At 39.5% G+C, this 14589-nt stretch overlaps 1 protein-coding gene across 6 annotated transcripts in view; it reads left to right on the forward strand.

The window, feature by feature from the left end:
- Positions 1–14329, forward strand: part of Lpxn (leupaxin) — a 34558-nt gene extending 20229 nt beyond the window's left edge. For all 6 annotated transcript variants that reach the window (XM_087549453.1, XM_087549449.1, XM_087549439.1 and 3 more), the window contains 6 exon segments: positions 3210–3309; positions 6439–6606; positions 7332–7505; positions 7609–7690; positions 13107–13255; positions 13591–14329. In XM_087549453.1, the coding sequence (XP_087405579.1) occupies positions 3280–3309; positions 6439–6606; positions 7332–7505; positions 7609–7690; positions 13107–13255; positions 13591–13860 (873 nt within the window). In that variant the 5' untranslated portion in view covers positions 3210–3279 and the 3' untranslated portion in view covers positions 13861–14329.
- The last annotated feature ends 260 nt before the right edge of the window (positions 14330–14589 follow it).

Below are 14589 nucleotides of genomic sequence, written 5' to 3' on the forward strand. Positions count from 1 at the left end.
TAGTCCTTCCCCTAGCTCTTCCATTGAGGTCCTCCAGCTCAGTCCAACGGTTGGCTGTGAGTATGTGCATCTGTATCGGTCAGGTGCTAATAGAACCCCTCAGGAAGTAGCCATACCAAGCTCCTGTTAGCAAGTGCTTCTTGGCTTTAGTAATAATGTGGGGGTTTGGTGTCTGCAGATGGGATGGATCCCTAAGTGGGGCAATCTCTGGTTAGCCTTTCCTTCAGTCTCTGTTCCATTTTTTTGTCCCTGTCTTTCCTTTGGACAGGAACATTTCTGGGTTAAAAATTTTGAGATGCATGGGTGGCCCCATTCCTCAAATGGGTTGTGTGTGTGTGTGTGTGTGTGTGTGTGTGTGTGTGTGCCTATCTACTGTAGGTGGTCTCTACAGGTTGTAGTTTCCCTTTGTTGTATTTTCAGCCTAAAGTCATCCCTGTTGCGGCCTGGGAGCCTCTTGCTTCCCTGGAATCTGGCACTTTGTAGTGGCTACCTCCAGTTCCCCATCCCCCAGTGCTACATGTTTCTATTCAATTTCCTGATCTGGTGTACTTCCCTTCTGTCCCTTCCAATAACTGATCCTAACCACCCTTTTGTCCACTCCCCTCCTTCCTCCGTCCCAGGTCCCTTCTTCCCTTTACCTCCTTTGATTGTTTTGTTCCCAGTTCTACATTGGACTGAAGCATCTACATTTTTGTCTTCCTTCTTCTTAACTCCATAGGGTTGTGGGCTGTATATTTTCATATGTTGATGTGAAGCATAACTAAGAAATGGCAGTTTATAGGCCTAAATATAGCGCAAGACAAATGGCTATAAGCTTCTGGACATACAACATCCCACCCTCGCCACAATCATTGAAGCTCGTTAATTGACCAGCCTGGCAGATTAAGTTGAATACACAGTTTCCTTTTGGGACCTTTCATTCATATCTATAATAATAAACATTTAAATTTATCTTTCTTAAACTTATTAAAAATATAGCTCATATTTACATTGGTTTGCTTTTTTAATATATAGAAGTTTTACAAATATTTTGAATATGGTTTAACTATAGTAATTTTGTGAAACAGATGTTATTAATAAATTTTCTTTTTTGTTTCATTTCAGAGGTTTTTAAACAAACTTTATTTTTAAATTAATTTTTATGTATATGGATATTTTGCTTGCATTTCTGTATGTGTAGCATCTGTGTTTCTGATGCTCATAAAAATCAGAAAAGCCTGTTTGATCTCTTGGAACTGGAGTTACAGAGAGTTGTAAGCTGCTTCATAGTTTCTGGGTAGGTAGGTCCTAGGCAGGTGAATGTTTACATTAGTGGCAGTGCGTGATGACAAAAATCTCTTACATACAAAAGATTGGACCTTCTGCTGGGCTTGACAATTAGTACACCTCAAGGCCAAATAAGACTGCTATCCAGCTGTATACTCAGCCTGTTTGTTTAACTAGTTTTTAAGAGAACGACGTAACAACCAACTTCACTTGCCTTGGATTTCCCATGTAATCAACTTTAGCTACCTAAGTAAATGTGTAGTTGTAATCCTGAAGTTATGTACTGCTGACCCAACAGTAATGTACGCATGTTTGTTATGATAGTCATTTGCTGAAAACAGAACAAAGATGGATGGCAACCTTATAAAATGGATATCCCCATAAATGTTAAGTGAAGCATATGGATATTGTTTGATAGCATTGGTTTGTTTATTATCTGGGTCATTTGGGGTCAGTTTGTGTTATGACTTCATCCTTATAAAACTCTATTACAGGTTTCTGTACAGCATTTCCCATCCTTTCCTCACACAGTGCTTTCTGTGCTATTTAAGAAATACACAGCAAATGCACTTTGTTACGAATGATGGAAGACACAGGTAGAGCAAAGTAGAGAATTCAAACTTAGGCTCGCTCTGGGTCAGATGACACCACTGGGAAGTGCTTTATTGATTTCTGTCCATAATGCAACAGTGATGAATTATTGGTAGCTCTGAGGTTAGTGTTAATGTGCTTAAGGTGATGTAATGAAGCAAATATACACATTTTCACATTTAGTAGTAATTTCAAATATGTACAATTTTATTACCTATAAACCTCAACTTGTAAATTAGATCTCTAGACACGTACCTTCTACTTTGGTTGTCTGGCCTACATTTCATTTCCTTCCCCCATTTTTGCTTCTAGAAGCCATTGTTTTGTTTTATATTTCTATGTATATAATCTTTTTACATTCTACATGTAAGCATGCATGTACAATCATGCAATATTTTACCTTTTTCTTATTTAATTTTATACAGTGTCCTTTAGGCTCATCTATGTTAAATCAAAAAAATGAAGATCTGTTTCTTCTCTAAGGCTAAATTATATTCCAGTGTTTATGTCATCCATTATAGTTTAAATGCCCTAATTAATTTTCTCATCCACAGATATTTTGGTTATTTACATATTTTGGCTATGTAAATAACACTGTAAGGAGTGTAGGAGTACAGACTTTTTTTTTTTACTGTGTGTCAATTTCATTTCCTTCACAGCAGAGTGCTGGGTCATATGGTAGTTCTATTTTTCATTTCTTTGGAAGCCTTCGTATTGTTTCGCATGGCGACTACACCAATTGCACGCTACCAACGGTTTCCTTTGGTTTCATTTCTCTATACTTTTGCCTGCATTTGCCTCAGGCTGTGATGGGTATGAAGGACTATATCATGGTAATATTGGTTTGTATTTTCCTGATGATTAATGAGTTTGAGTGCCTTTTTGTACATTTGATGACTGTTAGTCATCCTTAGAGGAATGTCTATGCAGGTTTCATGGTTACCTTTAAAACTTTTCACTGTGGATGACTTATAATTTTAAATTTCTCTATTAAAATGCTTGCTATGGGTTTACAGCTCTGTTCTGAGGTTTCTCATACTCTATTAATTAGAGGCATGTCCAGTGCTTTTCATAATACACTTGAGAAGAAATAGGTTATGTATGTATATGTGCATGTATGCATGTATGTATACATGCATGTATTATTTATTAAGTTGATCAAAATGAAACAGATACACAATACAGAGAGACCTTACTTAAAAATTTAGAGTAGCAACTATACTTAAAATACTTCCTGTCTCTGGTTTTGGATTCATATCAAATAGATTAGTATGTAAAATTGTATCCTCTGGTATGTTATATGTAACTTAACATTTATTTGATATTTTTGCTTTTTCCTATTCTCTCTGTAGTGAGGTCCAAGAGCCAAAACAATCAGTCTTACCTCCTAAGACCTCAGCAGCTGCTCAGTTGGATGAGCTCATGGCCCACCTGAACGAACTTCAGGCCAAGGTGAGTACTGTGTGCATTATGAAGTCTCTGGGTTCCAGAGAGGCTCGGTAGTGTTCAGTATTCATCCTCTTATTTGGAATTTTAAGGTGGTATTCATTTTCTTAGACTACATATAATTCAGTGGAGAAACTCATTTGTGCATGAAAGATGTGTACAGTGTTACATGCCTTGATCTGGAGCATTTTGGATTGTTCTTGGTATAGTCATAGAACTCTGCAATATTTTTAGAAGAATTAGAAGAAAAGGCTGGTGATTTTCCAATGAGTAAAGCCAAGGTATTTTGAGAGGTTAAGCAGATTTTATCAGAGCAGTTGTGATGGGAGTTAGAATGGATATTTGAAGAATACATGAGACCTAGATAAATATTGCTAAGAGTTAGAGTCTCAGGGGCAAAGACTGGACCTAAGGCATGATCATGCAGAAGGGCTGTTACAGACACATGCCTGAGCAGGACACCAAGACCAGTGGGCAGTCTGGGATGGGGCAAGGGAGGCCAATGTAGGAAGGATAAGTTCTGAGCCTATACGGAGATAAAATCTGCTCTTTGTTCTTGTCTGTAGAGTGAAAATGACAAGCACATGCATCCTGGCAGAAAGCAGAAAACAGATAAGGAGCATTAAGCATTTATCAAGGAAGTAGATCTAGAATTCTTAATACAGAGAATCTAACCATTTTAAATCTGATTGGAAAGATGTATACCCATGTATACATGTATACCCATGAAATCAGTATGAGATGTTTAAGGCAGACTGTTAAAATATTTATGATAGAGCGGGGCAGGGATGAGATATGAGACTCCCCAAATCCCATTCATTGTCCTGGTACACAGTAACACATAGTTTTTGGAGGGACATATGAAAAAATGTCACAGACAAGGTTCTTTGATGGCTAATACTTTACAATTAGCTGACATCTACCCTAAAGTTGAGTGAACTGACACTTTGCACTGCATACTTAATGCTAGAACAATAATCATTAGGAAATTTATGCTGTGTTTTCTTGTTGATTTAAAGTGCATCTTGCTGTATTTAAAATTTAACCTACAATGTATGGTTTAAAAACAATCCACATACATACGTTATATAAAATTGTAAGTAAAAAAATACAGGAAAACCATTTCCATGCTGTTTGTCTCAGATTGTCCCATTCTGCCCCCTGCAGGTCATCAGAATATACTGCATTTTACATATGTATCCAGAAGTATTTTGGAATATGCAAAATAATATAAAAATATGTAGATGTGAAGAATATTTTTACTAAGTTATTTTTCAAATGTAAAATCAGTAACTCGTTTGGTACCTTTAGATATTAACCCTGTGAATAGATACCTCATAAACACTAACCTCCATTATATAAAACAGAGGAAAGAATTTTGTTTAAGGATCAATCTTTTGAGGGAAATGAGCATTTTCATGGTAAAATAATATGAGGCTATTCCAGACAGTGAAGATTAAATAACGAGAGGCCTGCAGGTGGATATTGTCCAAACCATTCAGAAGAATGTTGGGAGCCTGCCCGCTTCAACAATAAGACTTTTAACTGTGAAATAGAAAATGCAATTGGTCCAGGGACTAAGCCACTACCCAAAGACTATACATGGACTGACCCTGGGCTCCAACTGCATAGGTAGCAATGAATAGCCTAGTAAGATCACCAGTGGAAGGGGAAGCCCTTGGTCCTGCTAAGACTGAACCCCCAGTGAACGTGATTGTTGGGGGGAGGGCGGCAATGGGGGGAGGGTGGGGAGGGGAACACTCATAGAGAAGGGGAGGGGGAGGTGTTAGGGGGATGTTGGCCCAGAAACCTGGAAGGGGAATAACAATCGAAATGTAAATAAGAAATACTCAAGTTAATAAAGATGAAAAAAAAAAAAAGAAAATGCAATTGGGAAGACAAAGTAAGGGGAGTTGGATGTGAAGCTTTGAATATTGATGATAAAAAATTGATGAGGAGGCAGTGGAGAGACACTATCTGATAAGATAAATGTTAAGTAAATAGATGGTAGCAGCAACCCATGACATGAAATGTTGAAGGAAAAAGGTGTGTGTGTGTGTGTGTGTGTGTGTGTGTGTGTGTGCACGTGCGTGTGTGTGTGTGTGTGCGCGCGCGTGCGTGTGTGTGTGTGTGCGCGCGCGTGTGTGTGTGTGCGTGTGTAAAACTGGCTTGAATGATTTGTAGTAATTGATTTGGATCTGTGTTTGAACAAATCCAATCATAAGTAGTGTCATAGGTGATCTCCATAGGTAGATTCCAATCAGGCCTCTCTTAACTGGCCTTCAATACCACACAAACCATTACAAAGTGTCCTCCACATTTGCTTCCCTTAGTCTCAACCACACTCATCACCTTAGTAGACAAATCAAATTTTGTTGTAAAGGCCCTAGATAATTTTTGCTTTTCTCTGTACAGTCTTCTGTGTGTTCAGTCTTAGTCCTTCTGCTCTGGCTCTGTTGATCTTGTAATTTTTCTTTTAATATGCCAAATAGTTTTATTCTTTGGGCCTTCTCTCTGTGTGAAACGACATTCTCACTAATGTCAGTATTTCTTAATTCTTGAGTACATATGCTCAAGTATCACTTCCTTGAAGGCAGCTGTCCTAAGTCAACTGATACTCATCACACGACTCCAGCATATCACTCTCATATAACTACATCTCTTCTTTATCTGACGTGCAGCACATGTTTATTACCTGCTACTCATAGAATGAAAACTCATGAGGTTAGACACTCAATATGTTTATATATTGCTTTATAACAAGTTCTTAGAATGCTGAGTAGAACAAATTAGGTGTTTGACAATTAAATAAATAAAAGGGAGAAATAACTAGTTTTCACCTGGGCAACTGTAAGACCTACAAAGACTTAACTTCATTCACTCAATTTTTGGCAGCCAGAAGATTTAAAAATGAATGACAAATGATCAGATATTATTTGGCCAAGGAATTTAAAATGAAATAGAAATAAAAGTGTTTTTATTTGTGTTCATGTTGGGTGCCTTCAGCACCTTGAAGGGAGGTTAGGGGTAGACAAGATTAGCCATTGGAAGTGACCTGATAGGTTGTAAAGTAGATGTCAAAAGAGTAATGGTGCACACAGGCTGATTCTCTTTGCGGTTCTTCCCTTGTCCTAGGTTTCAGTGAAAGCAGATGCTAGCAGGAAACCCTTGCCAGACAAGCAGGATCACAAGGCATCTCTCGACTCAATGCTTGGGGGTTTGGAACAGGAACTACAAGATCTTGGGATTGCTACAGTCCCCAAGGGCCACTGTGCTTCCTGCCAGAAACCAATTGCTGGGAAGGTGGGGTAGCATGTTTGTGGGTGTTCAAGGATGGGTCTTTCAATTTATATTATAAGATGTTGGAGTGTTTGTTACCAATCATTGACTGCTTACAGTAATATGAACACTGAGCTGAGTGTTTTTTAATATTCCTGCATTTAATACTTGAATCAACCTGTTAAGAAAGTTTTTATTAGAATGCCATTTGCAAAAGCTAGGAAGTGAGCAAGAGCTCACTCACATTGGATGGCAAGACTAAGGTCTAGTAAATAAGAAGCAAAGGGAACATTTAAGGCCAGGACAGTATAGCTTCCGAGTTTGAATTTCTAATTCACTGCCACTACTGAGATTACCTTTTTTGCTGCTCCCTTTCTTCAGACATTCTTGGACTTAAATTTATTCGATGCAATTTCAACTAAATGTAACTTTAAATTAGAGATACCGAGACTCTGAATCATTATCACCAAACCCATGGCACAGAGTTTTCCAATCTGACTCTGGAATGACGAGAGACAAGGAGCTCAGATCTGAGGAGTAATATCTGCATGGCTTCTTGATCAGTCTGCTTATCACTTTTACTACCCTATAAGCATGGCCATAGGTGGTCTTAGTGCAACGTAGGTCTGAGCCTTGTAATTGTACAACTCAGGCAGGCAGTGTTGTCTATATGAAATGCAGCATGCAGAGTGCCCTCTAGAGGTACATTCTGCTGCACTGCCATGTCAGGTCTTTTGGTGTTCCTATAGGTGATCCATGCTCTGGGGCAATCCTGGCACCCAGAGCACTTTGTCTGTACTCACTGCAAGGAGGAGCTTGGCTCCAGTCCCTTCTTTGAACGAAATGGGTTAGCCTACTGCTCAAAAGACTACCATCACCTGTTCTCTCCACGCTGTGCCTACTGTGCTGCTCCCATCACAGATGTAAGTGAAGCCCTACCCCTGCCAGTTTTTGTGCATGAAGTGCCCTGGGCATGCTTTACAACTCAGAAGCTTTCTAACACCTCTCTGTGTGTCCTGTTTTCAGAAAGTGCTGACAGCAATGAACAAGACATGGCACCCAGAGCACTTCTTCTGCTCTCACTGTGGAGAGGTGTTTGGTGCAGAAGGTAGGAGGGGGCTACAGCAAACTCCAAGGGAGGGAGATGGGAAGGCCAACAGCACTGTTCCTTGGGGACAGCTGTTTGCTGAGTTTTGGTTCTCAGCACTGTCACTTAAAAGCCCATTTCACACCTAGATGTCATCTATACCTTTCCCCAACATTACTAAGTTTTGTTTATATTGATTTTTTTTAAATTAAAGAGTGAAAATTTATCATTTAAACACAGACTGTGGCTTCAGTAGATACCTTAGTAGGTGAAGCATTTGCTGCACCAATATGAAGAAGGCTTGAGTTTGAATCCTAGGATATGCTTAAAAGCTAGGCTTGGAGCACAAGCCTGTGACAGCAGGTGTTCTCACCAGAGATGTGAGGTGGAGACTGGAGAATCTCTGGAAGCCTGAAGTCCAGACAGTCAAGAGACTGTCTCAGGCATGGAAAGAGAGAGCTGCCACCTAAGGTTTTCATGACCCATATACTTGAATCATGGTACATGCATCATGTACTCACACAAACATGCAGGCCGCTTCCTCCCCAAATGTGTCCCTATCACTTAAATACACCAGCCTATTCATTCCCCTTGGAATTAACATTTGAATTTCTTTCCTCTAGCTTAGTTTTCAGTGTCCTTATCACTACTTTACCTGGTAGAACTGTGAGATCCTATTTAACACACAGCTGTATTGATAATACTTCTGTTCATTTTATTTTGTTGGTGATCTGGCAATAGAGGCCTACCCTCCCGCTCCAGCCAGACATGCTTTCTGTCTTCCAGCTAAGCAGCAGTCACCTGGTCCTTCTCCCCAGCTACCCTCGGAAACTGCTGTTGCTGCCTTTCTTCCCAGACCCTCTGTGTTCTGGTCTCCATTCTTTGCTAACTCCATACATGTAGAATGTATATCTGAACCTTTATAACCTGTGCCCTCCTTCCTTAATCTCTCTTCTGCCTCACTTTACCCCCTTCCTTCTGACAAGGACCCTTTTCACACTGATGACTTTTTGTTGTTGACCTGGGGGATTTTTTTAGTTTTATGGTGTTTGGTGGTTAGGTTTGATTTTTGACCCACGGAGTTTAAGCAGGTGGGAGAGCTTGGGCAGGGCAGGGCTGGTGCAGCCGCAGGGAAGCCCTCATTTGCCAGCTTTTTGTAATTTTCTTAATTAATTGTATTTTCCCCTGCCAGTGGAGGACTTCGCTTAGTTCATAGGTGTGCTAGAGCACCCTGAGTCTCTACTAAATTCCTTCAGGTAATCCTTGTGTTTTGTGACAGGGTGAGACATCTGATCTTCCAATAGCTTTTGAGTCTTTGAGCCAATCTTGTCATTGTCAATCAATGTCAACTTTACATTCAGTTGCAAGCGTGCTCATGCTGAGGATGCCAACAGTGAAAGTGGGTGTTCCTTTCAGTTTTATGTCTGTCTTCTATAGACCACTCCTTTAATTTATTCAAAACTAAACCACACTCTTACTGATAATTTCATAGTGACATCCCCTTCCCCCCTTTCTCCTGATTCTTTTATAATGTAGATGATTTCTTACATGTTTTTATACTGTCACTGCCCTTAAGTTGCCTGAACTTAGAAGTCTATGGGAATTATGTTAATACATAGTGGGGACTGTTTGCACCCATCATTCTTTTTTTCTTTTTTTTTTCGGAGCTGGGGACTGAACCCCAGGGCCTTGTGCTTGCTAGGCAAGCGCTCTACCACTGAGCTAAATCCCCAACCCTGCACCCATCATTCTTAAGATTGAATTCTGCTTCCATAGTTGAGAGGTTTCATTAAGATTTTTTTCTCATTCTATCCATTTTTATTGTATTTTTATTTTGTATGTGAATTTGAACATGCTATGATGTACATGTTGAGGTCAGAAGACAAGTTAGTTTCTCCTGCCAGGTGGGCCTGTGATTAAACATAGGTCCCCATGTACCCGTGGGCCACTTCACCAACCCTGTTTTACCTTTTGTATGTGACCTAGTTTTAGCTGCTCGGGAAGATTTTTTCTGAAATATCTTGACCCCCCCCCCTTCCTTTTCTGTTGTTTTGTGTTTGGAGCAGAGTGTCATGATCTCAGGTTGGCTTCTGACTTAGCATATCTGAAGATGATGACTCCTGATCCTCTTCCATATACCTCCCAAGTGCATACTGATGCAGGAGGGCAACCTTAGGTGTTATTCCTCAGCTGCCTTGTTTATTTGTTTGTTTGTTTTTGAGGTAAGGCCTGAAAGCTTGCCAGGTAGAATTTGCTGTTTGTCTATTAAGCCCCAAGATACCACCTGTTTCTGCTTCACAGTTCTGAGATTACAAATATTTGTGTCTCAGTGTCACCATGGCTGCTTTGTTTCTCTATTGTTTGGTGAGTTCTGGGTATCTGAGTTCCTTGTCTTGTGTTTACAAGGCAAGCACTTTATTGACTGAGACATCTGCCCTAAACTCTAACTAGAAAGTTGAAGGGATGGGATTCGATTTCATTTCTCATTTCTGCGAAGTTCCACATCACAGTTTTGCTAACAGATTTTAACTGCTCTTTGACTAATGCTCAGTTCTTCTCCTGATACTAGACCATGTTACTTTCTCAGCACCAACTTATTATACTTTACTGGACAACAGAGCCTGATACAGTAGCATTGACATAATTACTAAGTACTTTAAAGTGACTTGTCCGTTCATTGGAACTTGTTCAATGCCCTTAATAAATCAGTATGCCTTTCACCTCTATATTGCACTTTAGTTAAGCAACATTTTTACTGAGACAGTCTAAATCATACTATAATGTGTCATATTTGAATGTATAAGTAGATATAGAAATATGAGAATAAATTACAATTAATTAATAATTAGCTATTAAATGAATACTGTCTACTTCAGAATTCTTTCCTCTAACCATCATCTTCATCTGAGCAGGGAGGGCTAACTTGCTTGAGACACTAATTGAGCTTGTTGATTATTGATATTCCTTCACACAAGGAGGGGCTAAAGAGGGCCACTTCCTGGCTAGCTGAGTAGGATTTTGATCTAGGGGTACATGGTATGTTCTCAGGAGGTGCTAGACTATACAGTGTGTGTAAGGTTAGTAGAAGAGGGAATTCCACCTATGCAGCTATAGGGAAGTTGCTATCCATGTTCAGGGAGACTTTCTGGTGATGTGGCTGCTCCGGGGTTAACCACACTATATAAACCCAATAAATGCAAAAATTCCTTAAACTGGATTTTGGTGGAATAGTACTTTGGTTTCTCATTGATGACCTTTAAGGAGAGGGTGGACAGTACTGTCCATTGGTATTGATGATGTAGAAATTGCCTGGAAACAAGTAAAGGGACATTTGAAGCACAGTCATAGTTATGTACAAATGAAAAACACCCACCCTTTAGGATGACTGCAAAACATCTAATTTAATTGTTCTTGAGTTGGGCTCCTCATAACCTGATAAAATTGATTAAGCCAATATGATTTGAAATAATCACGAAACTACACTGAAAATATCTATTAATGGAGGCACCTGTCGAAGGGACTATTTACTAGTTAGAAGCTCCTTTTTTGGGGTTATAGTTCTATTCTTTTTCCTGGCTTTCGTGTAAATGGGTGTCCTGCCATGTGGTCAGTCCATTAATTAGATAGCATCCCGACTTTTATTCCACATACAGAGCATCAATAATAACAGTTTAGCTATGGATTCTCCTGGGAAATTAAATTCATTGCATTTTTCCTTAGTTCTGAGAATCCCTCTTTAAGGCTCTAGTTTCTAAAAGTATTGATCCTTAGCATCCTTCCTAGGGGACTATGTCCTCATATGTCCTCAGTGCCTACATCTTTCTTTTTAATTGTTCATTATCCAGGCCATGCAAGTGCTCTCTAATTTCCCTCTTGGCTGAGAGTCACAGTAGAGTGAAAACACCCTGTCTCTCTGTGGTACTTTTAATTGTCAGTGCCTCTCATTCATTCTCTTGAGGTAATTGGACCCAGAGAGAGCCTTAGGGACAGTAATGCTGAAACTTTCCCAATTTATTGGGTTACTAAGTGTGGGAACATTATAGCAAGTTTCGTGGGTTGCTTTGATTCTCCTCCTGAGACTTACCCAAGTTGAAATGGAGGCTCTTACTCCCCTACTGTCTCCCTCTGGAGACCAACTGCTCTGAAGATTTCTAAATGGAGGTCATACCTAGGTTAGCTGTGTTGTCTTGCCGCTTTCTTAAGAAATACCAATTCATATCACTTGGGGGCATGTAAAAAATGCAGAATCTTTAGTACCATTCCAGACATACTGAATGAAAAACTGGGAATAGGGGTGGGGGAAGCAGGGAGGATCTAGCAATCTGCATTTTATTAAGTTCTCAGGTGAGTGAAGAATGCTGAAGTTAAAAAAAAAACTGAATTCTGTGTTTTACAAAAGCAAGAAAGATTACCTTTTTTTTTCTTAAGTAGCAAGGGCTTTGATATTCAGTTTCCCTTAAACAGACTCTAAAAATCTTTTGAAGCGGTCAGAAAAGAAAGAGAGATAAAAGTAAGTTGAGCTTTCTGAGTCTGTAGGGTTCAGAGGGATAATACTGGATAGGTATGAAATAAATTGTTTGGAGTCTTAGGTCCATAGGTCTTGTAATTTTTGCAACTCACCCCCTTCCCCTCATTTTTTTAAATGAAGCTCAATTAAGTGAAGCACACTGCATATAACCGTGACAAGAACTAAGAACAAAACCAGTAGCTATGTGATTTGGATCATACCCCTAGCATCCTATTACAGTTTTGTGATCTGGCTACTATGATAACAGGATATTTCTAGAATGTTTATTGGGTAGGCAGCGTAAGCAATTTACTAAACATATCTTGTTGCATTCCACTAGGGTGGCAAGGCATAGAGTGTGTTCTCATGTTACACAGTTTTGGTTAGGATATTCACACTTAGTTGACATATTAGTTCCCACAGAGAGGTCAAGTTCAGGATGCATTTAAGTCAGGGTATATGAGTTTATCTCCTCCATTGTCTAGTTGGTTATGAATAACTTATCAAAGAAAATTACTCTTTAGTATTATTTTATTTTAAATATGGGGAGGGATAATGTAGCAAAACCAATGGTATCTAGTTGAGTGAGGGAAGGCAGACCATAATGACTTAAGATAAAGTAAGTGCTATAAAGACCATGAAGACAGATGAGTTGACAAAAAAAGACAGGGTTGATGCCTCTGAGAAGATGACTGAGTTGAGTAACAGTTGTATCAGTGTCAGGAACAGAACTTTGTATCACAGGATTAATGAAAAATAGCTCTGATACTTAGACTGTAACCAAGACTCAATGCTGAAAGACACCTGAATTCTTTTGAACATGGAGACACTGACATTGTGAGAGGTTCTAACAGTGACCTTATATTTACTTCTAATATAGCTTTACAGAACCCAGAGTTCAGCTATGAATCTTTGATTTTGTCTTTTCAGGTTTTCATGAGAAGGACAAGAAGCCATACTGCCGAAAGGATTTCTTAGCCATGTTCTCACCCAAGTGTGGTGGCTGCAACCGCCCCGTGTTGGAAAACTACCTTTCAGCCATGAACACTGTCTGGCACCCAGAGTGCTTTGTGTGTGGGGTTTGTATGCTCAATTACCTTCAGTTTTAGGGAAAATTGAAGAGTTTTCTTCCATGAGAGGATTAGTTTCTACTTAATGAGATGGCTTCTAGTCCAAGGACAGGAATCCACGTTTCCTTGGTAGTATTTTTTAAAAGGAAATATAACACACAGAACCAATTGTGGGCATTTGCTGATCTCTTTTAAAAATGGGTAATCTAGTCTTTGTTGTCAGGGACCTGAGCAAAATCCTACAACTGGAATGTAACTAGCAGGAATTTTGATAATGAACATTTTATTTACTGGTATTATTACTTGACATTCATCTCCTTTGTCTGTGTTCACTCCACCTTTAGGACTGCTTCAGTAGTTTTTCTTCTGGCTCCTTCTTTGAACTGGATGGCCGTCCATTCTGTGAACTCCATTACCATCACCGCCAAGGGACCCTCTGCCATGACTGTGGGCAGCCCATCACTGGCCGCTGCATCAGTGCCATGGGGCATAAGTTTCATCCTGAGCACTTCGTGTGTGCTTTCTGCCTGACACAGCTGCCCAAAGGCATCTTCAAGGAGCAGAACAACAAGACCTACTGTGAAAAATGCTTCATTAAGCTCTTTTCACAGTAGCTCCCCTTTGACCTATATCTGCTTCATGTTCCCTATAAAACTAAGGACAAGATAGGAAGATCACACTTTCTGTCCCCAACCTTCTGTTCAGTGGGCTAATAGAGTAAAAACAAGGAACAAGTAAAGGCATTTGTAGATGTTTCTAGGCTTATAATCTTAATTTTGAAGATGCTTCTCATTACTTTTTAATTATGTATTTGCATTTAGATTCAGATCATGCTGTCAAGACCCCCAAAAGGTATATTTCTTATGTGCACAGTTCTTTTCACTGCTGATTTTCTCTTTCTCACTTTTTACTTCTACTGATGCCCCATTCAGACCTTATGGGTCACAAAGTTTTACTCTCTCTTTGCTATCAGGGGTCAGGACATTACTCTTAAACCCTCAATGTCTCTGCATTTTGCTTTTTATGTGGAAGTGTATTTTAACTGACACGTGTGATGAATAAAGCAGCTTGTGGTTTTGGTGACTCACTGTCATATTCATTTGGTAGCTAAGCATTCTGTTCCCACGTTAGAGAACAGCAGGCACTATTTGCAGTTAAAGTGTTCTCCTCCTCTTCTTTCCTTGCAGTAGCAGAAACTGCCCACCCAAATCAGAAGACACTAAAAGAGAAGACCCACTGTTTGTAACTCTTCTCACTAGTCTGAGCCTTTAGCCCTTTTTGTTTTTCAGAGTTAAATCTTTGGAGCATTAGAAGCTTAGCAAGGCTTTTAGAATTTGATTCAT

Source organism: Rattus norvegicus, chromosome 1 (assembly GCF_021556685.1).
Source record: "Rattus norvegicus strain SHRSP/BbbUtx chromosome 1, alternate assembly SHRSP_T2T, whole genome shotgun sequence".
Taxonomy (NCBI): Eukaryota; Metazoa; Chordata; class Mammalia; order Rodentia; family Muridae; genus Rattus; species Rattus norvegicus.